This window comes from Dunckerocampus dactyliophorus, chromosome 1 (genome assembly GCF_027744805.1).
Source record: "Dunckerocampus dactyliophorus isolate RoL2022-P2 chromosome 1, RoL_Ddac_1.1, whole genome shotgun sequence".
NCBI classification, from domain to species: Eukaryota; Metazoa; Chordata; class Actinopteri; order Syngnathiformes; family Syngnathidae; genus Dunckerocampus; species Dunckerocampus dactyliophorus.
Window position 1 is genome coordinate 4,186,848 of NC_072819.1, and position 22,223 is coordinate 4,209,070.

At 44.5% G+C, this 22,223-nt stretch overlaps 3 protein-coding genes across 6 annotated transcripts; all 3 read right to left on the bottom strand.

Moving 5' to 3' along the window:
- Positions 1–933: 933 nt before the first annotated feature.
- LOC129176711 (oocyte zinc finger protein XlCOF20-like) lies at positions 934–3,745 on the bottom strand. Its single transcript, XM_054767024.1, is given in 3 exon segments — positions 934–1,168; positions 1,171–2,470; positions 3,560–3,745. Coding segments are annotated over 2 exon segments (1,368 nt in total). The 5' UTR covers positions 2,456–2,470; positions 3,560–3,745; the 3' UTR covers positions 934–1,085.
- Positions 3,746–6,510: 2,765 nt separating this feature from the next.
- Positions 6,511–10,640, bottom strand: LOC129176905 (class I histocompatibility antigen, F10 alpha chain-like). The gene is made up of 8 exons (XM_054767411.1): positions 10,491–10,640; positions 9,704–9,976; positions 9,246–9,524; positions 8,755–9,063; positions 8,476–8,577; positions 8,276–8,293; positions 8,125–8,198; positions 6,511–8,041 (listed from the first exon to the last, which is right to left on the bottom strand). Exons 1-7 carry the CDS (start codon positions 10,543–10,545, stop codon positions 8,149–8,151), a joined length of 1,086 nt encoding a protein of 361 aa, XP_054623386.1. The 5' UTR covers positions 10,546–10,640; the 3' UTR covers positions 6,511–8,041; positions 8,125–8,148.
- A 3,095-nt stretch (positions 10,641–13,735) lies between these two features.
- LOC129176746 (zinc finger protein OZF-like) lies at positions 13,736–17,442 on the bottom strand. 4 transcript variants are annotated; one of them, XM_054767105.1, is made up of 2 exons: positions 17,241–17,442; positions 13,736–14,990 (listed from the first exon to the last, which is right to left on the bottom strand). In XM_054767105.1, the coding sequence occupies exons 1-2, from the start codon at positions 17,278–17,280 to the stop codon at positions 13,753–13,755; spliced, it is 1,278 nt and encodes a 425-aa protein (XP_054623080.1). In that variant the 5' UTR covers positions 17,281–17,442; the 3' UTR covers positions 13,736–13,752. The 4 variants fall into 4 exon arrangements, with proteins under 4 accessions (XP_054623080.1, XP_054623087.1, XP_054623105.1 ...); XM_054767112.1 differs by having other exon boundaries at positions 15,315–17,440; XM_054767130.1 differs by having other exon boundaries at positions 17,051–17,438.
- Positions 17,443–22,223: the final 4,781 nt, after the last annotated feature.

Consider the following 22,223-nt stretch of genomic DNA (forward strand, 5'->3'; position numbering starts at 1 on the left):
GAAAGCTGGGACTTTATGTGAGTTAAATGGGTGCGCTAGAGCACCTGATCCACATTCCCGCTCCGGTCAGACAGCGAGTCCGGAAACAATGGAAGTTTTGATGGGTTTTATTGACACACGGTTGAGCTTTCCATCCAACTGGCTGATTTGTGATTGATATATTTGATGTAACTGTCCGGTATCTGTAATACATGAACATTAACACGAGAAAGGGTCACTAGCTTAGATAAACACTTGCTAATTAGCAACACATTAGCTCGTGTTTTTAAATGTTATTTAATAACAGAATATGATTTTGACATGCAGGTTCACCTTGTTCAAGGTTAGAATAAGTAAATTGGAGAGACTACTTAGCTCAGTAGCTTAAAAGCAACTATAGGATGTTAGTTCATGTCTACAGGGCTCTAATAATGTTAAAACGTATTTAGAAAGTCATAAACAGGCTTTTTTTTCGCAGAAATTCACTTGGTCTGGAACCAATTAACCGCGATAAAGGAGGACGACTGTACAGTGTATTGTGTATGTGCCGACAATATTGGGGCACACGGTCTCGCTGGTTTTCAGGAAAGCTTTCAAGCTGAGGGCCTTTGCAGATTTTGCCAAGTGAGACATACAAACCAAAGTTGGGACTTGGTTTCAACTTAGGACCAAAGGCCAGCACAACTCCAATAAAAATGAACTGAGAGATCAACCTGTAATTCAGATAGACATGATTCTAAATTAGTAATAATAACAATAAAAAAATATTTACTTGACTTACATAAAGAGCAGATCACATTTAATGACAACTGTATTCAAAAATCCGCAAAAGTCCAAAAGGTTCACAAACTTGTTTGCCACTGTATTATATCATTATAACTGATTTGATTTTAGATTTTACACTGAATGGCCTTCCTGATGCGACCCTGGCCAGGAATCAAACACACGCGAACCCCTTGTGTGCGTTTCTTTTATTAAAGAAGAAAAGTGTCTTCATAAATGTGATAAATGAAACAAACATTGCAGACATTTCATCATCATGTCAGTGAGCAACGTTAAAAGTCGTTCTTTTGCACAACTTTAGTTTTTTAAAGAGTAATACTGTCTTACTCTCCAGTGTGGATTCTTCTTTGTTCAGTCAAGTTTGTACTATTTGTGAATCGCTGACCACACATTGAACAAGAAAACTTTTTTCTCCCGTGTGTGTTCTTGTGTGTCCTATCAAGGATATCTTCTTAGAGAACCTTTGACCACAAACTGCACAGGAAAAAGGTTTCTCTCCAATGTGTATTCTTGTGTGTTCTTCCACTTGTGACTGCTGAGTGAATGTTTTACCACACACCGTGCAAGCAAATGGTTTTTCTCCAGTGTGTATTCTTGTGTGCTTTTTTAAAGTACTTTGATTATCGAATCTTTTACCACACATCATGCAAGGAATAGGTTTCTCTCCAGTGTGTCCTCGAGTGTGAACTTTCAAATGTGACTGCTGGGAAAATCTTTTACCGCACACCGTGCAAGGAAACGGTTTCTCTCCGGTGTGTACTCGTGTGTGTGTTTTTAAAACACTTGTTTGAGAAAACCTTTTCCCACACACCATGCAAGGAAAAGGTTTCTCTCCGGTGTGTACTCTAGTGTGAACTTTCAAATATGACTGCTGGGAAAAATGCTTACCACACACCATGCAAGTAAATGGTTTCTCTCCAGTGTGTACTCTTGTGTGTTTTTTTAAAGCACATTTTTCCTTGAAGCTTTTACCACACAACGTGCAAAGAAAAGGTTTCTCCCCAGTGTGCACTCTTGTGTGAAGTTTCAAACGTGACCGCTGAGAGAATCTTTTACCGCACACTGTGCAAGGAAAAGGTTTCTCTCCAGTGTGCACCATTATGTGTGATTTCAAAATTGACTTAGCAATGAATCTTTTACCGCAAACCGAGCAGGCGAAAGGTTTCTCGCCTGTGTGATGTCTCTTGTGCATTTCCAGATTTCCCTTGTGAACAAAGGTTTTGTCACATTGAGAGCATTTCCAGCGTGTGTTGTCAGTGTGACATGTCATATCAGCTTCAGAGTCTTCATCATCAGTGTCAGGAGAGTGTGACGTTGTGTCGTCACTATCTGATAGTGGAGCTAAGAGGTTGTGTGCCTGTGATCCTCCACAGTGGTCTCCATCAGCTTCTGTTGTCATGTGTTGAGTTGAGCTGCTGCTTGAAGGCTCCACCGGGAACTCCTCCAGTCCTTCAAGATGCTCTCCCTCCTGACTGATGCTATGATCCTCCTGTTCCTCTTTTACGTAGGGGGGCTGTGGCTCCTTCTCTTCCTCTTTTACGTAGGAGGACTGTGGCTCCTCCTTTTCCTCTTTTACGTAGGAGGGCTGTGGCTCCTCCTTTTCCTCTTTTACGTAAGAGGGCTGTGGCTCCTCCTTTTCCTCTTTAATGTGGGGGGGCTGTGGTTCCCCCTGTTCCTCTTTAATGTGTTCCATCCTGGAGTTCCACTCCTGCAGGACACAAGAAGCCAAAGACATGCTTTAGAAAAGTTCAACTTTTAGTTTAGTTTATTTGAAACATGCTGTAGTGTCCTGTCGTGTATCAGCAACAAGAACACTACTTGCTACCAGAAGATCTGACACGTGGCTAGTTTGCCGGCAGTAAAGTCAATCATGGACCTTCAGACATACAGTATAATTGAGTTAAAATCATACTTGCAGCTTTATTTTCTTCCATTAAAAGTCAATTGTTGACAGCTCAGTGTATCCAACATGTAGCCGGAAAGACGTCACAGCCATACTTTTATAAATCAAATATTAAACAGTGTACCCCAAACACCCCCAATTGACCAAACAATGTGGTGACAAGTACAATAAAAATATAGCAACAAATATAATACCATTCTAGCTCTAACACATACCTAAAGGTTTACATAGAAATACATCACATACACTCTTGATCAAAATTTTCATTTTGAATTGTTGGAACTTAAGGAGGTTCTAAGCTTCAAAATGCAAAAAGAAGAAATGGGAGTGAGCCAAAAAAAATGTAGTAAGCAATGAATTGCAAACAAGTATGAAAGTGAAATAGACCGTCCATCAGGAGTGTTTTTTCATTTCTAATTCTAAATGATTCCACAGATTGACTCCTTCAATTGATACTGTATTGTTTAAAGAAGGATTGTTCAACAGAAAAGTTTTTTCTCTTATTTTCAATGAAGATATTTGAAAATAGCATATTTTAGAGCAGTAAGTGATTCATGTTATAGCCATCATGGATTCCGTGTATGTCTTTGTTTTTAACGGGGTTTAAAAGAACCCTTTAGGCGAGATTCTGTCGTGTATGGGCCTATTTTTCCTTGCGGAGTAGGAGCACTGACTGTCCCTGACGTACTATGTGTGCGTAGTGATATATATTGCACTCTGTTCAAAATGGCCGCCGCCTTGCAGTAAACAAACTGTATTGAAGTCAAGCCCGAGTCCGGTTGTTTTCCCCCCATTTTTCCCATAAAGAATTGGACCTTCACGGAGAAAAGCCTTTTACAAATAGTGTTAATGAACAAATAGCAAGCTTATAAACATGAGCGAGTAAGAACTAACCTGCTCTGTGTAACACAACTTGAGACTTCTTGAAAACAGCGTCCAGTAGTTGACGTTGTCCTCTTTTATTCGAGAAAGTTCTGTTTCACTCTAGCCCGTTACTTCCTGAACCGCAAAGAGTTGATGGTTAAATCTGTATACTTGCTCAGCATTATAGCAGGTATGACCCTCCCATGTAAAACTACCTCCCCGTCTCTTTCCGGTATAGTGTCGCTCATAAAATGTCCCCCCTGCAACTTGTGCAAACTCGAAAAAATTCCATTACAATCCTACTACAGTGAGTGATAGTGTAGCAGAGAACTGGGACTTTATGTGAGTTAAATGCACTGAACTCTATACATGGAATGGCCCCGATCGCTTGCTGCGCATTTTAGGCATGAAGCCACCGGAAGTATGTTGTTTCTCCCAAAACAAGAAAGCCTCACAACTAAGAGTTCGAGATGCCGTCTTGTGCTGCTATTAATTGCACAAATCGTGATACTCGTGAAAATCGCGAGAAGGGACTTACATTTCACAGGTAGGTAAATGCTTATAAATAATACAAATAGTTAAAAAATAGATACTTTAAATCTGTAAGCATCTTTTCATCTCTGTAGTTGTAAATGACCCCTTTTTCTCCTTTAGATTCCCACACTGCAATGCTCAACTTCTAAAGCAATGGGTAGTAAATATGCGGAGAGACAGGTGGATTCCTGCAGCCACATCGCAACTCTGTTAGACTGTTAGATCGCGACAGAATGCAGTTCCAACAATATTTGACTTTCCTGATCATCTTCTAAAGGTATGCGTTGCATTTAACTTTGATACTACGTAGATCCTTTTCATAACAAATACCTTGTGAACACTGAAATTGACTTGTTATGCATTGTAATTTCACACCATAGAGGTAGGAAAAACCTTAAACTGGAGGGAAATTTTTCGATTTGGGTCTAGTAAATTTACTCTTTTTCAATGGAATTTTTGTTAATTCGTGTTAATTTTTGTACCGAACCGTAATAAATGTAGTGAATGAAGATACATGTATGTGTATGCCTGTGTGCTTTTTTGGGTGAAGCAAGATGGCCGACCAATGGCTTCATGCAGTCAGCCGTGACGCCCCTTCCAGTAGTATAGAGTTCAGTGGTTAAATGTCACACACCCGCTCCGGTCAGACAGCGAGTCCGGACTAGTGACGTGTCGGTCGCAAACGAATCGGCTGTAAGGGTGTGAATGTGCTATGATATTGACTTGCAGGTGTTGGTTTCATTTCGTGCAGTGGTGAATGTCCGTGTGTGCGCCTTATAACACGTAATAAAGACATTTGTTGTTTCCTGGGCTCCATGTAAGTGTGCACTGATTTTAAATATTATGCGCACATTGTACATCTAATACAGCTGGCACTGCTGGGAAAAAGCAATGTATAAAACAATTTGGCTAGGACAAAGGTATTCCCATTCTTAAACAACAGCAAACTTAAAAAGGTACAGATGTGTGTCTCCATATTGTGGTTCGAATATCACTCCCTCACTATATGGCAGTTTTCGTGGTTGAGTATTATTAGCCTATTACTGGCCTATTATTAGTCAAGAAATATTGTAAGACAAGTTATATGTAGAATTGTGGTCACTCGGCATCAGTAATGTTATGGGACATACGTTTGATTACATGACCTTTCAAACTGCATGGATACTGAACCAGCAGTGCCGAGCCGACATGCCATGGCTGAGATTGTGTGATAAAAAGGTTCACCTTGCTCAATGTTAGAATAAGTAAATTGGAGAGGCTAATGAGTTAACTCCCGAGCTTGCACTAGCTTAAAAATGACTAAAGGGGGTTATTTCATGTCTACAGGGCTCTAACAATGTTAAAACCCGTATTTAGAAAGTCAACAGGTTTTCTGTGCTCTAACTACGAAAATATTGTGTTTATTAATCATGAATTCCAAGATTTTCACCCAGTTAAAAAATAAAGTTTATGTTGTACTGTTCTTTTGTTTATTAAGATATTTTGATTAATTGTACGGAATATGGAGTGTGATCCCACAATAGTTGGAACACACTCTCTGGTCCCTCTTCTTGAAAAGGGGACCACCACCACCCCGGTCTGCTAAGCCAGAGCCACCGCCACCGGTGTCCATGTGATGCAACAGAGTCGTGTCAACCAGACAGCCTGAAAGCATTCGGGGCCTTAAGGAACTGCAGGCGGATGCCATCCACCCCCAAAGACCCTCCGCCAAAGAGCTCTTTGACCATTTCGGCAACCTCAGCCCCAGAGATAGGAGAGCTTACCGTGAAGTCCCCAAGCACTACTTCCTCATTGGAAAACATGTCGGTGGGATTGAGGAGGTCTTCGAAATATTCGTTGCACCGGTCCAGAACATCTCAAGTCGAGGTCAGCAGCACACCCACACACACTGTTGACAGTGTACGGTCTTCCACTCCTGAGACAGAGGATGGTGGTCCGGAATCTCTTCGAAGCTGTCTGGAAGTCGTTCTCCCTTGCTTCCCCGAACTTCTCCCACATCCGAGAAACTGTTTGGCCTGCTGGTCCAGTTGTCTCTGGAGTCCCATGGGCCAAAAATAGTGATAGAACTGATTCTTCAGTGATGGCATCCCTCATCGCTGATGTCTACGTATGGCTGCTGGGATTACCGCCACGACAGGCACCAACCACTTTATGGCCCCAGCTCCGGTCATCTGCCTCGATAATGGAGGCATGGAACATGGCCCAGTCGGACTCAAGGTCCGCTGCCTCCCTCGGAACATGGACGAAACTCTCCCGGAGGTGGGAGTTGAAACTCAAGACAGGAGGCGCAGACAAACATTTCCCGCAGACCCTCACAATACGTTTGCGCCTGCCGTGTCTGGCCGGCATCCTCCTGCACCATTGGAGTACTGTACTCAGTAACTTTACTACAAAACAAGGTCAATTATGATAATACACAATACTGGTTGTAAAAACACACAAACCCTTTATTCCTAAAATCACAAACAGTAAAATTCACTGATCTTGTACTATTTTTAAACAGATAAAATTATGCACAAAGCAATTAACAACCTCCTGCCCAGTAGAGTAAACATTCTTTTCAAGGTATGATTAAATAAGCTTTGCTTCTTCCTCCTCCTTTTCGGACATGTTGAGTTGTGTAACTGTAAACATGTGATGTACTTCAATGTAACTTGTTATGCATGTTCCAGAATCAACTAAAGCATTACCATTACACAAAGCTGACACGCAGGCTGTTTGTCAGTATACATGACTTATTAGTAGGGATGCTCCGATCAGGGTTTCATTCTGCCGATCCCGAAATCGATCACCCGGGGTTGAAATCGGCCGATACAGATACCTATCACATGGATTAATTATACATTTTTAAATGTATTTATGATTGCTATTGGCCCGAGGTGCTGAATAAAGGGGGAAAGTCAGGACAATTCCAAAGTCCCTTGACTGCCAGGCGGCCCAAAAATCCGTAATTACTAATAAAATGTGTAATTAATTAATAAAAGGGAGAGAGGGGGCAGTAGTGTTTGTTTTTTTTCATGGGACCCAGAATTTCTGGCTGCACCCCTGCTGCTGGCTATATGGTATGAAAAAAAGGAACCATAAAATCACATTAATTCAGACAAAAACGTATTTTACTTACTTTTTGAAGACAACATTTATCACTATTTAAGGAGACTTTGGCGAACCCTGTGTCCGCCGCCGCTGAGAAAGCCTGCTCATCTCATTATATCTCGGGTTATAATCTTAGCCGTCCGACTGTCACACACATACGGGCGAGTGTTAGCCGCACGGCTGCGTTAGCTGCCGTTTGTCTGATGATAAAACACTGTGAGCCTCCAAAACTCACCATACTCCGTCAAGTGTTGTTCTTCAAATGCCGTATTAAAGCTCTTTAACGTGCTACCCCCGCCAGGTATTTTTCGTGGCATGTGTTAGCAGTTAGGTTCCACATAGCAGACATAATGGAAAGGAAAGACACTGCCAGAGACGTTAGTTAGCGCAAGACACTGCACTGCACGAAAGGGTCGCTGCAGACTGTTATACTGTAGTGCTAGCCACGTGTGATCGGCGTTGAAATGCATTTATCGGCATAAGCCGATCACTCGATTTTTTTACGGAAGTCGGGCGATACTGATCCGTGGCTGATCGATGGGCGCATCCCTGCTTATCAGCATATCTACGTTGGATTAGCCTTTTTAGAAAACGGAAAATATCAAAATGGCCCCCGCATCTTTTGTGTTGAACCTGGTAAGTCGGTACCCCAACTTGGCACCGATGCAGGTGGACTGTAACAACGTCTTGATTTCCAGTAAAAGTGAAACCTCGCCAAAGCCAACAAAATTTGATCATAACGTGTTTTCAAAGCCTTAAACACCAAAAGAAGACACCACATAAAATGAGGAGCACTTTGATGAAGAACAAACCACATCTCCATCTCATCTCCAAGTGCAAGGACGTCCCCCAGTGGACAAAAATCCCTTTGGTGGAGACATCTCTCTGTGTTCCAATGCATAAATGATTATCTTCACAAAGTCAGAAGAACATTTGTGGGTGCAAACAGTCCATGTGAGCTAACTCACTGTGTGCCGGCTGCTGTCTCTCACTCAGCTTTCAGCCGACAGACACTCCGAGAGCTCGCTACCACCATCACGAGCTGTCGGACAAACACAAACGCACCGTGAGCTGCTTCCTCATGTTCACCAAACAAGAACAAGAACATGCTTTACTTACCAGCTGGATCGTGGTTGGCTGAAATGAAAAAGAAACAATGTGACATTGAGATCACATTGAATGTGAGAGTGTGTGCTCTGTCTCTGTGGATCTTTGAGTGTTTGCCCGGAAGCTCATCAAAGTCAAGTAAAACATGGCTGCACCTTTGCAGCCTGGATGAAAGCATCAAGAAGAAGACAGACAACATTTGTGTCCCTCACCTTGTCTGTTCTTGCGACACTTGACAATGATGATGGCCGCCAGGAGGACCACCACCACAGTGACGACTGCCACCGTGGCGGCGACGGCAACACTCCCGTGGTCTGGTGAGCACAAAAAAGCCAGAAGAGGAAACCTTCATGACTACTTTGCTGCATCCTATCAAACGTCAAGCATTGTTATTGTGACGTGGATCAATAATGGTGAAAGTTGGGATAGGAAACGTCTCCAATGTGCTTGTTTTGAGGACACACCAATTCAACTAAATGTGTCTTTCTCACCCTCATGGTTTGCGTTGCTCAGGATGCTTCTTCTCTCCAGCTTGGTGACCATGTCCTCCTTGACGCCAGACAGCTGAAACACACATTCGTACTTGCCCTCCACGTCGGCCGTCACCTCCACGTTCAGGTCCACCGTCAACTGGAAGGTTCCGTCGTGGTTGGGAAGGAGCTCTCCGTGCTCCACGTCCTCGTGGAGCTCCTCGCCGTCTTTCCTCCAAAACAAGGCCACTCTGTTGGGATAGAAACCTGTCGCGAAGCAGCTGACCGGAGAGGACGGCGTCTTCTGGAGGAGAAAAACTTCTGGAAGCTCTGCACAGCGTGTGGACAGAGGACAACGTGGAGAGAAGGAGTGAGAGAAGTAAAGATGGACAGAAAAGGAGAGAAGGAGAAAAAGAGTATAATGACACAGAGTGTCGCATGTAATGCTAGTTATGTTTCTATGGGGGGTGTGCTAACATGGTTACAAAGGTGAAAGGACATCGTGATTATACCTGTTCTCATGAGGACCTTCCTCCCAGAGTTCACATAATTCTTCAAGCAATAAGGACAATAATTAGTGTAGTAATCCTTATGGTAGTCCAGTTCAGCTTTGTCTCCATCCCACAGATATTTGATTGAGACAGCTTGTGGTTTTGCTGCAGTCCATGTCCATGTCTTCATGTCCAATGATATGATGTCTTCTCCATCATAACCAGCCTGAAACCAACCTTTAACCTCATCAGTCTCATCATCCCATTCGCAGCCGTACATCACCTGGAGAATGTGAACACCTGAGAGAATGACACATGTTGTAAAGCACAGTGAAACCTCATCACCATCACCCACGCACGCGCGCACACACACACACACAGTTGTCTTTCCAAGTGTCAATCATGTGCTCTCTGTATATATCTTAATATACAGTATATATTTAATAGGATATATTTCAATAGTAGAAAGTTCAACAAACCTCCAGTTTGGTTGAAGAGCTCCTTTGCAATTTCAATGTAGTATTGGTAGACCTTCTCATTATCAGCAGCATTTCTTACCTGTCCCTGCCAGTAATACATTTCTATTCCGAATGCTGTGTATTTCTTCAACCAGTCTTGTTTGGCTTCTGCTTTCCTGGTGTTGCTGTCATAGTAAAATATCTCAACTTCATCAACACAACGAACCTCCACAAAACCTGGGATGTATTTTACTGTAGAGGAGGCAGTGGTCAAATAATTCAATTTGTGAATCACTGAAAAAAAACAACAAAAAAAACAAGATGAGATTTTTCTTGGACATATTTTATTATTTAGAATTATGTCGAACAATCTTGTACAATGAGTATTTAAGTCAATCTTGTCTTCAATTGGGTCTTAATGTGAACATGAAAACACTGCTAGAGATCACAGTAAAGACACATCAAACACAAAACATTACTTTTTTTTAAATACATGCATCGAGTATGTCGGTTTTCTTTTAAAGTGAAACAAAAAAAAGTGTTTAAAAAGATCGGGTGAGATAATCACGTTGAAGTGTTTCAGCGTAAGTTGTGTCAGTCACAAATGAAAGTAAAAAGAAAGAGTGTTAAAGTGAGAAGCAGTTGATCACCCATGAATGTGAAAGCAATGAAATGACTCACGATAGCTCAGGGAGTGTCAATAACAGTCATAAAAATAAAAACATCGTGCCAAAAGTTGTAAGGATATTTGAGATCAAGTCGCACAAAGAGGATTTTGGATATAAAATTGTGAAGGAAGTGGACTTACCAGGCGCCACGCGGTGTATTTGCACAGCCAGAAGAAAGGATAAAAGTAAGTTCATGATCAGCTGTCACAAGTGTAGAATAAAAAGATGTTTTGTTAGAATCTCTCAGAGAAAGGCTGGAGAAAGTGACGAACACTAGCTTGTGTTGTGTGTTTTATGCTCACTGAACCGAATTAGGCGATGAAAAACAAACAAGAAGACTACCTTGTAGTCACATCAAGTCAATGCCAGAGCGGCTTTCGGTGAAATCACGTGAGGTCGGTGTGACCAATGATTGGCCAAGTTTGTAGCCGCACTGCTTGTTGCTTCCTGTTGCCAAAGCCAAATGCTCAAGTTGTGACGGGAATTTCGGCTATTTTAAGGGAGCAGGTTCTGTTGGCTCGGCTCCACTTGACAAGACAGACAGGTTCAGCAGACTTTTGGTTCGAGACCTTTTTTACTTTTTCCAAAATCGCTTTTTGAATGATTTCAACATACAGCAAATGTGTGAGGCATTTTCACTCTGACTTTACTTGACATCGAGCCAGTGGGGGAGCCGGAAATTTGTCATTACGGTGGCCAGGGTGAAACCATTACTCACATAGGGGTGGCAATAAGTCGATACCTGAATTGTCTAGACGGACAGTTGGGTGGCCGGAGAGTGACCAGGGGTGGCCACGGTCGCCGCTGGCCACCCCGTAGCTGCGCCGCTGCTTTTGGGCCGGCTATTAGAGCAATTAATAGCTGAGCAGTGTGACGAGGACATGTTTTCAATGCATAGTTTCTGGATTCTGCTCCCCATCATGGCGGCCAAACCCGTGAAGGGCATAATACAGAAGAGGATGCCGATCGGCCTTCCTGTTTTAACTCTAGACTCCTTGGTTTTACATGCCCACTCATGTTGCTACACAGAGCTTCCATTGTTAACAGATTTATGTGCTGAATCACACTTCAGAATTCAAGTCAAAGCCAGCATAGTGAGAAAACTTGACCGGAACCGACCAAAGTAATCATGGAAAACTTACCTGCTGCTTGCAGCTCATGCAAGAGGCGGTTTTATTGACAGCTCCTCCACATGGGAAGTTGTGTGCTGCAGTGAAATGTGTCCAAGCGGAAACGGCGGTTAAGCTTAACTAATGTTCTGCACCACAGAGCCGCGTTTGTCAAAATTGTCCCTGAAGAGTTACCAACGGTGGCCACGGCCACCCCGCAGCTCCGCCACTGCGTCTAGCTACAAATAATGCTTGTTTGACTTCTTTGAGCCGGTGACGACTGCAGACCGGATGTGACGTCACATGGACCCCAGCAATTAGACAAAAAGTCCAATCTGATTGTGTGTATTATTTGTACATTTCCAGAAAATCCTGAATGTGCGGAACGTGGTATGGGTGGTGATATTGTTAAGGCAGGGGGAATCGCCAAAGGCCACCATGACCCATCTGCCTTGGGCTCCGTGTGTAAGGTCAAGGCCCACGGGCTATTACAACGCCTCACAATGCCCAAACGCTCCATTGTAGCAAACTCCTCTTTAGCCATAGCTAAATTAGCCGTGTGCAGGGGTGACACGCGCACGTATACCGGCAGCCCCACCATGGGAATGAAATGTTCAACACCATACTTAGTATCTGCGATAGAAAAAGCAGGTGTGATAAAAGCTGGAAAATCTGCAAGTAAACGCTGATAAACTTTACCTTACGCTAACAAATTAGCATGTGCTAACGGCCCCAGTCCCTCGGTCTCACACGGAAAGGGTTGAGGCAAACTACCATGCACCCTCAAGGACTCTGCCGAGAGTGTAGAGTTGATCCACAGTTCCACACCCAGGACGAAAACCACACTGAACCTCCGAGATTCAAGTATCCGGCAGACTTGCCTCTCCAGAACCCCTGAAAAGGCCGTAACCAGGAAGGTCGAGGAGTGTGAGCCCACATTAGTTGGGAGCACCAATCCAGAGGCACCGCCTCAGATGTCCATGCAATGCAGTATAGTCGTGTCAACTAAGACATCCCCACAGCATCCATCTGTGGGGATGCTGTCCTATCTGTGGGGCTGAGATTGAATCTCAGCCCCACAGATAGGAGTGCCTTTTTTCCTGGAAAAGTAATTGCCACAAAAAAAGATTCTGTAGCCACTGGATCATTTGTGTTTTTGAGATGAATGAAAGATTTCTGATATGGGATATCGTTTCCCCCAAAGGCATTACTTTCCCGTACATTTACAGTATCGCACACAACCAAGCATTTGTAATAATAACAGAAACTTAAAGAATGCGACATACTGCAAAACATTATGAAATTAAATTATCCTCTGTACTTTAAACCAACACAGAATGAAAATGACCATATCTTCTGTTGACATATTTTTTTCTCCAGTCTAAATCAGGCGTGTTCACACTTTTTCTTTTTTTTTTTTTTTCAGCCTGCGAGCTACCTTTAAAATGACCAAGTCCCAAAGATCTACCTTGAAAAGTGACTACAAGTCTATATCATTATAGGCCAGCCTAAAATAGACCTAAGGACGTCCATGGTTCCACTCAAGTGATGATGTTGTGGCACTTGCAAAGGAACACGCAGTGGTTGGTCTGAGGCAGAACTTTACTCCTCAACTGCTCACAAAAGAATGACTGACAAGACAGGCTAAACCTTGCGCGGCCAAAACAGTCCACAAACCACGCCCCCAACCCGACGGCCGAATGGGTGAGAGGCACGCGCCCTCTAGTGTCCGCCACCGTTTCCTAAGATAGACAAGTCTTTTTTTCCTCCCACTTTGCTATGTTTATTGAGTGACTGTAATAAAGTGTGATGCTTTGTCTCTCTTGAATTCACAAAGCATCAACGGTCATTCAGTAAAAACACTGTTATGGGATGCTTTGGAGTGCGTGTCAAGTAATCCAGGAAGTAAGACGTTGTACACACACTACTTTTCACCTCACCGGATTCCAATATACAACAGCAGATTTATTTTAAACACATAAATAGATGCTGATATGACGACTGGCTGCAGAAAAACATATGGTCCGTTATAGATATTGTGGATAAACAGGATCAACTCTGCCAAAAATTCCTCTTCCACCCACCACAAAATGTAAACAGCTGCACAAAGCACTACCACAACCATTTTTCTTTTCACTGTTCATCTTAGAAAACTTCCACAACTGATTATACATAGCTTCAGGCAGCGTTAGGTCAAAAGCAAAGTGTGTTCATACACGTGATAGATGAAGCATTGCAAACATTTCATCATAATGCCAGTTTGTTTTTTAAAGAGGAATAATGTCTTGCTTATTCATACATCCCTTTTTGTGTTCTTTGAAATCCAGCTGGCTGCGTCATTCAAAGTTTTCAACGTCTCCCCAGTGTGGATTCTTATGTGTTCTGTTAAGTTAGTACTATTTGTGAATTGCTGGCCACACGTTGAACAAGAAAAGTTGTTTTCTCTGGCGTGTGTTCTTGTGTGTCCTATCAAAGTTATCTTCTTTGAGAAACTTTTACCACAAACTGAGCAGGGAAAAGGTTTCTCTCCAGTGTGCATTCTTGTGTGTCTATTTAAATCACCTTTTTGATAGAAACCTTTATCGCACACCGCGCAAGAAAAAGGTTTCTCTCCAGTGTGAATTCTTGTATGGACTTTCAAATAGGACTTCTCAATGAATTCTTTACCACAAACTGAGCAGGAAAAAAGCTTATCTCTGGTGTGGACTCTTGTGTGTGCTTTTAAATTACCTTTGGTGTCGAATCGTTTACCACACACCAAGCAGGGAAAAGGTTTCTCTCCAGTGTGTATTAGTGTGTGTACCTTCAAATGTGACTGCTGAGAGAAACGTTTACCACAAACTGAGCAGGCAAAAGGTTTCTCTCCAGTGTGTATTCTTGTGTGTGTTTTCAAACCATCTTTTTGAGAGAATCTTTTACCACAAACCGAGCAGATGAAGGGTTTCTCTCCTGTGTGATGTCTCATGTGCTTTTTCAGATTTCCCTTGTTAACAAAAATTTTGTCACATTGAGAGCATTTCCAGCGTGTGTTGTCAGTGTGACATGTCATATCAGCTTCAGAGTCTTCATCATCAGTGTCAGGAGAGTGTGACGTTGTGTCGTCACTATCTGATAGTGGAGCTAAGAGGTTGTGTGCTTGTGATCCTCCACAGTGGTCCCCATCAGTTTCTGTTGTCATGTGTTGAGTTGAGCTGCTGCTTGGAGGCTCCACCTCTCTCTTCTCCTCACTTTCACCTTCATCATCTTCACTCTTCACAGTGACAACAATCACTGGGAACTCCTCCAGTCCTTCAAGATGCTCTCCCTCCTGACTGATGCTGTGATCGTCCTCTTCCTCTTTAATGTGGGGCGGTTGTGGCTCCTTCTCCTCCTCTTTAATGTCGGGGGGCTGTGGCTCCTCCTCTTCCTCTTTAATGTGAGGGTACTGTGGATCCTCCTCTTCCTCTTTAATGTAGGTAGGCGATGGCTCCTCCTGCACCATCCTTGTGTTCCACTTCTGCTGCTCAGGGAGAAGATGCTCTTCCCTGACGTCTGCAGGACACGAGATGACAAAGACATGCTGTAGAAAAGTCAAGCTCTGTTCTGTCATGTGGGGCATTGTCCTGCACCAGCATATGCTATGACAATGTTTCTGAGGATCTGGTCAGTGTCCCTCACAGCAGTGGACTGATATAGTATACAGACTATGGACTTGGTCTAGCGTCTTGGGTAAGTTGCATTGTCTTATTCACTATTATTATTTTAAATTTAATTTTAAACTGAAAGCCTTGTTTACATACTGTGTGTTTAAAATAGAAAGTGCAATAAAGATATGTTTTACCTAACATAATGAATAAACATGATTTCAATATTCACCCATCCATCTTCTTTCACTTATCTGAGGGCAGCAGCCTAAGATGAGAAGCCCAGACTTCCCTCTGCCCGACTACTTTGTCCAGCTTCTCCAGGAGGATCTTGAGACATTCCCAGAGAGATATAGTCTCTCCAAAATGTCCTGGGTTTCTGACCAGATGACCAAGTCACCTCATCTGGCTCCTCTCAATGTGGAGCAGCGGCTTTACTCCGAGTTTTTCCGAGATGACAGTGCTTATCACCCGATCTCCAAAGGAGGAAACTCGGTTTGGCCGCTTGTACCCGCGATTTTGTCCTTTTTGTCAATACCCAAAGCTCATGACCATAGGTGAGGGTCGTAAATTGAGAGCTTCACCGCCTTTTGATCCAGCTCCTACGGAGTCTACATCACTCCAGACGCCGCACCAATCTGCCTGACTATCTTGCAATCCATTCTTCATTCATTCGTGAACAAGACCCCGAGGTACTTGAACTCACCCACTTGGGGCAGGATCTCATCCCCGACCCAAAGAAGTTACCAACAGCCATGGACTTTGACTCGGAGGTGCTGATTCTCATCCCGGCCGCGAACCGGTGCAGCGGGAGCTGACAATCATGGCCCGGTGAACCGAGCAGGACCACGTCATCTGCAAAAAGCAGAGACCCAATCCTGCAGCCCCCTCAAAGCCCTGGTCGCATTAGAAAGTCTCTCCATAAAAGGTAATGAACAGAATCGGTGACAAAGGGCAGCCCTGGACGAGTCCAACTCTTACTATAAACCACTACAAACAAGTCCGACTTTCCGTTGGCAATGCAGACAAAGCTCTGGCACTGGTCATACATGAAGCAAACTGCCCGAATCAGGCAGTCTGATAGCCCATATTCCCAGAGTACCCCTCACAGGATTCCTCTGGTGACACGGTGGAATACCTTCTACAAGTCCATAAAAACACAAGTGACTGGTTGGGCAAACTCCCATGCATCCTCAAGGACCCTGCCAAGAGTATTAAAGCTGGTACAGTTCCACAACCAGGACCAAAACCATGTTGCTCCTCCTGAATCCGAGGTTCAACTATCCGGCAGACACTCCTTTCCAGCACCCCTGAATAGACCTTACCAGGAAGGCTGTGGAGTGTGATCCTACGATAGTTGGAACACCTTCTTGAAAAGGGAAACCACCACAGTGGTCTGTCAATCGAGAGGCACCGCCCCTGCAGAGGAGCCACACAGCATCCAGGGCCTTAGAACTCCAGGTGGATGTCATCCACGCCTGGTGCCCTGCCACCAAAGTCCCGAGGTAGTGTTTCCTAATTGGAAATCGATAGTGTGTCTTCATGGGAGTTCTGAATGGGGTAATTACTCAATCAGCTCAATGTAAAGATAAGAGTGGGCGACACTGAAAAAACACAGCCAGAAATGAAAAACATCTCTAATCGCGGTAGTATCGACCCGACACTGACACGGCCCCTTGATATCGATTCAAAGAGAAAAGCTTGTTATGAGTAGTGTTAATGAACAAATAGAAAGCTTATAAACACGAGAGAGTTAGAATGAAACTAACCTGCTCTGTGTAACGTTGTCGTTTATCGTTGTCGCTCGTTCACCTCTTTTGTTCGAGAAAGTTCCTCCTCGTGCTCTGCTATCGTTCTTTCCAACACTACAAATACTTCTTCGACAGCCGCAGTTAGTCGCTGATTCACCAACGCTCTCGGCATTTGTACTTTACACATTTTCACACAATCACAACACTTTACACTCACTTGATCTCTGCTAAGCGATGTGTTGATAACTTCCGGGTTTCTTTGTTAGCAGCTAGCAAGCTAAGCTTGCCTGAGAAGCTCCAAAAGCTCAGAGACGACTCTATCCTGACACGAATAAAAATGTCTCCCGCTGTCACTTAATCTTTGTCGTTCACATTAAATATTTGTCATAATTATCCATTGTGTTTACCTCCGAATGCGACACGGTTCCAAGTGGTCGGTGCGCGCATGCGCCATACAACGTCATCACTAATGTCACTATATGTCTCCACCTGATGACATAACGCACACTCAGGGTGCGTTCCAATGGCAGTTTGAGTTGTTCTCGTTGACTTTCCCTAGGCATCTACGCCGCCATCATAAGTGACGGTCCGAAAAACGGAAGTGAACTTCTTGATAATCGCTCCCTCTTCCCTGTCTGATAGGGCAGAGGGAGCGAATCGACATCGATGGTTACTCGAGAGTTCTGTATCACCCACAATGCACTGCAAACCATTAAAGAGAACTACAGTAATAATAATAATAACAATAATAATAATAATGATAATAATAATAATAAGACAGTAATACTAACTTGAAACGAGCACCCCAACTTTGGAATTTAACTAAAGCTAAACAAATATTTATAAACAAAAATGAAACATGGTAATATACAAATAGGGCGATTTAAGTCATTAAAAAACAATAATTATAATAATCAGCAGCTATTTCTTATTACTTGTATAAAGCAGTATATTGCTACACCTACAAATAGTGGTGGAATTGAAACAGGGAAGATGCGTTCCATTTATTACTTCCACTCCTCCCACATCCACGTTCCCTCGGCTCTGCAAGTGGACTCCACATGACGTCTGCAATGATGTCACACTAAGTGGAAGTCAACAAGGAAAACTCAACTGCTAATGGAATGTAGCTTCAATCTGAATCCATCATCCCAAAAGAACAGGCCTCATTCACGAACCGTTCTTAAGAACAAATTTGTCGCGAAGATTGTGGCATTTAGGAATATTTTCATATACTCATGAGCACTCATACGCGCATGTCAGTGCCGACATGTTGGCACATAATCAAAACATGATATGTCATATTTGTTTTGTTTTGGGCATTCAAGAGAAAAAAAACCTCACACTTTATTACAGTCAGTCAAGAAATATTTGTATTCATAGAAAGAATAGCAAAGTAAGAGAAATAAAAACTTTATTGACAAAAGCCAGTCAATCACAGGACAAGTGAAGACAAAAAAAAACATTCACACCTTCACTGAGTGAAAACATGGACGTCATTGGGTCTATTTTAGGCTGGCATGAGCACACCTTCTATGCCGCTTACCCTCACTAGGGTCACGGGTATGCTGGAGCCTATCTCAGCTGACTTCGGGCGAGAGGCGGGGTACACCCTGGACTGGTCGCCAGCCGAACAACCATTCAAACTCACATTCAATACCTATGGACAATTTAGAGTCACCGATTAACCTAACATGCATGTTTTTGGGAGGAATGTGGGAGGAAACCGGAGTACCTGGAGAAAACCCACGCACGCACGGGGAGAACATGCAACCTCCACACAGAGATGCTCAGCGGAGATTCGAAGACAGATCTTCACGATCTCCCGACTGTGTGGCCAACATGTGCGGCCATGAGCACACCTATAATTGTATTTGTATTTGTACTTTATTTATCCCACAGCGGGGAAATTCACTTGTTACAGCAGCAAGCAAGATACGCAATAAAGAGTACAGTGTAAAGAATGCATATTGACTACAACATGGTTCAGGTGCAGGTGTTGTAGAGCAGCGGTCAGTATGAAGGACCTGCGGAACCTCTCCTTCTTACACCGTGGGTGTAACAGTCTGCTGCTGAAGGAGCTGCCCAGGGAAACAACAGTGTCATGTAGCGGGTGAGAGGTGTTGTCCATGATGGATGTCAGCTTAGCCAACATCCTTCTCTCCCCCGCTTCCTCCACAGAGTCCAGAGGACCGTCCAGTACAGAGCTCGCTCTCCTGATCAGTCTATTGATCCTGCTCCTGTCCCTGTCTGTGCTGCCCCCTCTCCAGCTCCCCACAGCATAGAAGATGGCTGAGGCCACCACAGAGTCATAAAAGGTCCGTAAAAGAGTCCTGCACACACCAAAGGACCTCAGTCTCCTCAGCAGGTGGAGGCGACCCTGGCCCTTCTTGTAGAGGGCGTGGGTGTTGACGGACCAGTCCAGTTTGTTGTTAAGGTGAACACCCAGGAATTTGTAGCTGTCTACCAACTCTATGTCCGCTCCCTGGATGTTCACCGTTGTGAAGTGAGATGTTTTCCTCTGGAAGTTAATGATCATCTCCTTTGTCTTGCTGGTGTTGAGCTGCAGCTGGTTAAGCTCACTCCAGCTGACAAAGTCCGTGATGACCGTCCTGTATTCCAGATCATTCCCCTCTGAAACACAACCAACGATGGCTGTGTCGTCGGAGAACTTCTGGATGTGACACTGTGTGGAGTTGTGTGTGAAGTCCGAGGTGTAGAGGGTGAAGAGGAAAGGGGAGAGCACTGTACCCTGAGGGGCACCTGTGCTGCAGAGTACCATGTCAGACACACAGTGACGGAGCCTCACATACTGTGGTCTGTTGGTGAGGTAGTCTATAACCCATGCAGTCAGGTGTTGGTCTACTCCCACACTCTCCATCTTCACTCTGAGCAGTGACGGCTGGATGGTGTTAAAGGCACTGGAGAAGTCAAAAAAACATGACCCTCACAGAGCTCCCGCTGTCCTCCAGGTGTAGCAGTGATCTGTGCAGCAGGTAGATCACTGCGTCGTCTACTCCGATCCGAGGCCGGTAAGCAAACTGCAGGGGGCCCAGCTGAGTGCCCACCAAGGGTCGCAGGTGCTGCAGGATAATCCTCTCCATGGTCTTCATCAGGTGAGAGGTCAAGGCAACAGGCCTGAAGTGGTTAGGCTCCTTGGGACGCGGTGTCTTTGGTATCGGTACCACACAGGAGGTCTTCCAAAGGGCCGGGACTTTCTCCAGGCTCAGGCTGAGATTGAACAAGTGCCTGAGAACTCCACAGAGCTGGTCAGCACAGTCCTTGATGATTCTTGGGCTGATGCCGTCCGGTCCCGGTGCCTTCCTTGCCTTGATCTTTAGTTGACTCCTCACCTGATCAGTTATGGAGAGGGGGGTAGAGGATGGCTGGGATGGGGATGTGGGGGTGAAGAGTGGTGAGTTGGTAGGGGAGGGAGGGGGGGCAGACTCAAATCTGTTGAAAAACAGATTGAGTTCATCTGCCCAGATCTTGTCCCCACTGGCTTGGTCTCTCCCCACTCCTTTACCATGGCCTGTGATGGTCTGAAGGCCTCTCCAGACTTCCCTGGCATTATTCTCCTCCAGCCGCTTCTCCAGTTTCCTCCTGTAGCAGTCCTTCCCCTTCCTGATCTTATGCCGGAGTTCCCTCTGGACTCTGCATAACTCCTCCTTGTCCCCCGAGTTGAAGACCCTCTTCTTCTTGTTCAGCAGGGCCTTAATCTCAGAGGTCACCCAGGGTTTGTTGTTGGGAAAACACCACACCAACTTGGAGGGCACAGTGTTCTCCACACAGAAGTTGATATAGTCTGTGATGCAGTGCGTCATGCTGTCAACGTCACTGCCATGGGGACTACAGAGCGCTTCCCAGTCTGTTGTCTGGAAGCAGTCTCTGAGCCTAGCACTGCTCTCCTCAGACCACTGCTTCACAGGCCTCTTCACAGGGGGTTGTCTATTCACTACTGGAGTGTAGTCTGTGACGAGATGGACGAGGTTGTGATCAGAACGACCCAGCGGGGGGAGGGGGGATGAGGTGTATGCATCCTTGATGTTTGCGTACAGGAGGTCCAAAGTTTTATTGTCTCTAGTGTGGCATTTGACATACTGGGTGAAGGTGGGAAGAGCAGAGGACAGGGAAGCATGATTGAAGTCACCGGACATGAGGAGGAGGGATTGGGGGTGCTGGTTCTGAAGTTGAGAGACGATGGTGTGGATCTGCTTTATAGCTGCAGCAGCGGCCGCTGAGGGGGGGATGTACACAGTCATAGCAATAACATGTGAAAACTCCCTCAGAAGGTAGTATGGCCGCATGCTAACCGCTAACGGTTCCACGTCTCCGGTGCACAGTTGCTAATTCACACAAATGTGTCCCGGGTGGCACCATCTATCATTCACAAACACAGCGTTTCCCCCTCCCTTCTTCTTACCGCTCTCCGTTGCATTCCTGTCCGCTCGTACCAGCTGGAATCCCTCCAGTGTGACGTGTGAATCCGGAGAAAGTTCACTCAGCCACGTCTCCGTGAAGCACATGAGGCTGCATTTCCGGTACTCCCTCTGCAGTCGGGTCAGCGCTGTTAGCTCTTCCATCTTGTTGGGGAGAGATCTTACGTTCCCCATGATGACAGACGGTAGGCATGGCTTGTACCGTCTTTTCCGCTTCTTGCACTTCACTCCCTACCTGCATCCTCTTCTGCTCCTCCGCAGCTCGTTGGGGATCTCCGGCCTCTCCGAGCAGAGAGGGGGTGTGTGGCACAGGGCTAACAGCTGATCCCGGGTGTAAACAATGGAGCCTTGGTTGAATGGGGAGCCGTGGCTGAAGAGGTTTCCTACAGTTGAACTGAAAAGTTCAAAGAGCATCAAGGCGCAGACTAGAAAAGTAACAATATCAACCTTCATAACGGCACACTCGACCAAATGCGACCAAAAGAAAAATTAAGAAGACGACTAAAATACTATAAAACCACTAAAAGGTGGAAGAAAAGTACAGAGCTGCTGTAACTGGCAGCCACTCACACGGCGCCATTTTAATTGTATAATATGTTTATAATATTATATAAACCTGTATGTATACAATTCTAGCTGATTTGGATTTTTATAGTGAATGGAAACCCCTTGTCTGTGTTTCCTTCATAAAGGGTCAAGCGTGCAACTGTCAAGTCTAAGAGAAGAAAGGTGCGTTCATAAATTATGTAGATGAAACAAACATTGCAAACATGTCATTATAATGTCAGTTAGCCATGTTACAAGTCTTTCTTTTACGCAACTTCAGTTTTTTACAAGTAATACTCTCTTGCTTGTTTATAGTTCCCTTTTTGTGTTCTTTGAAATCCAGCTGGATGTCACCTTTGAATAAAGTTTTCAAGTTTCTCCCTAGTGTGGATTCTTAGGTGTCCA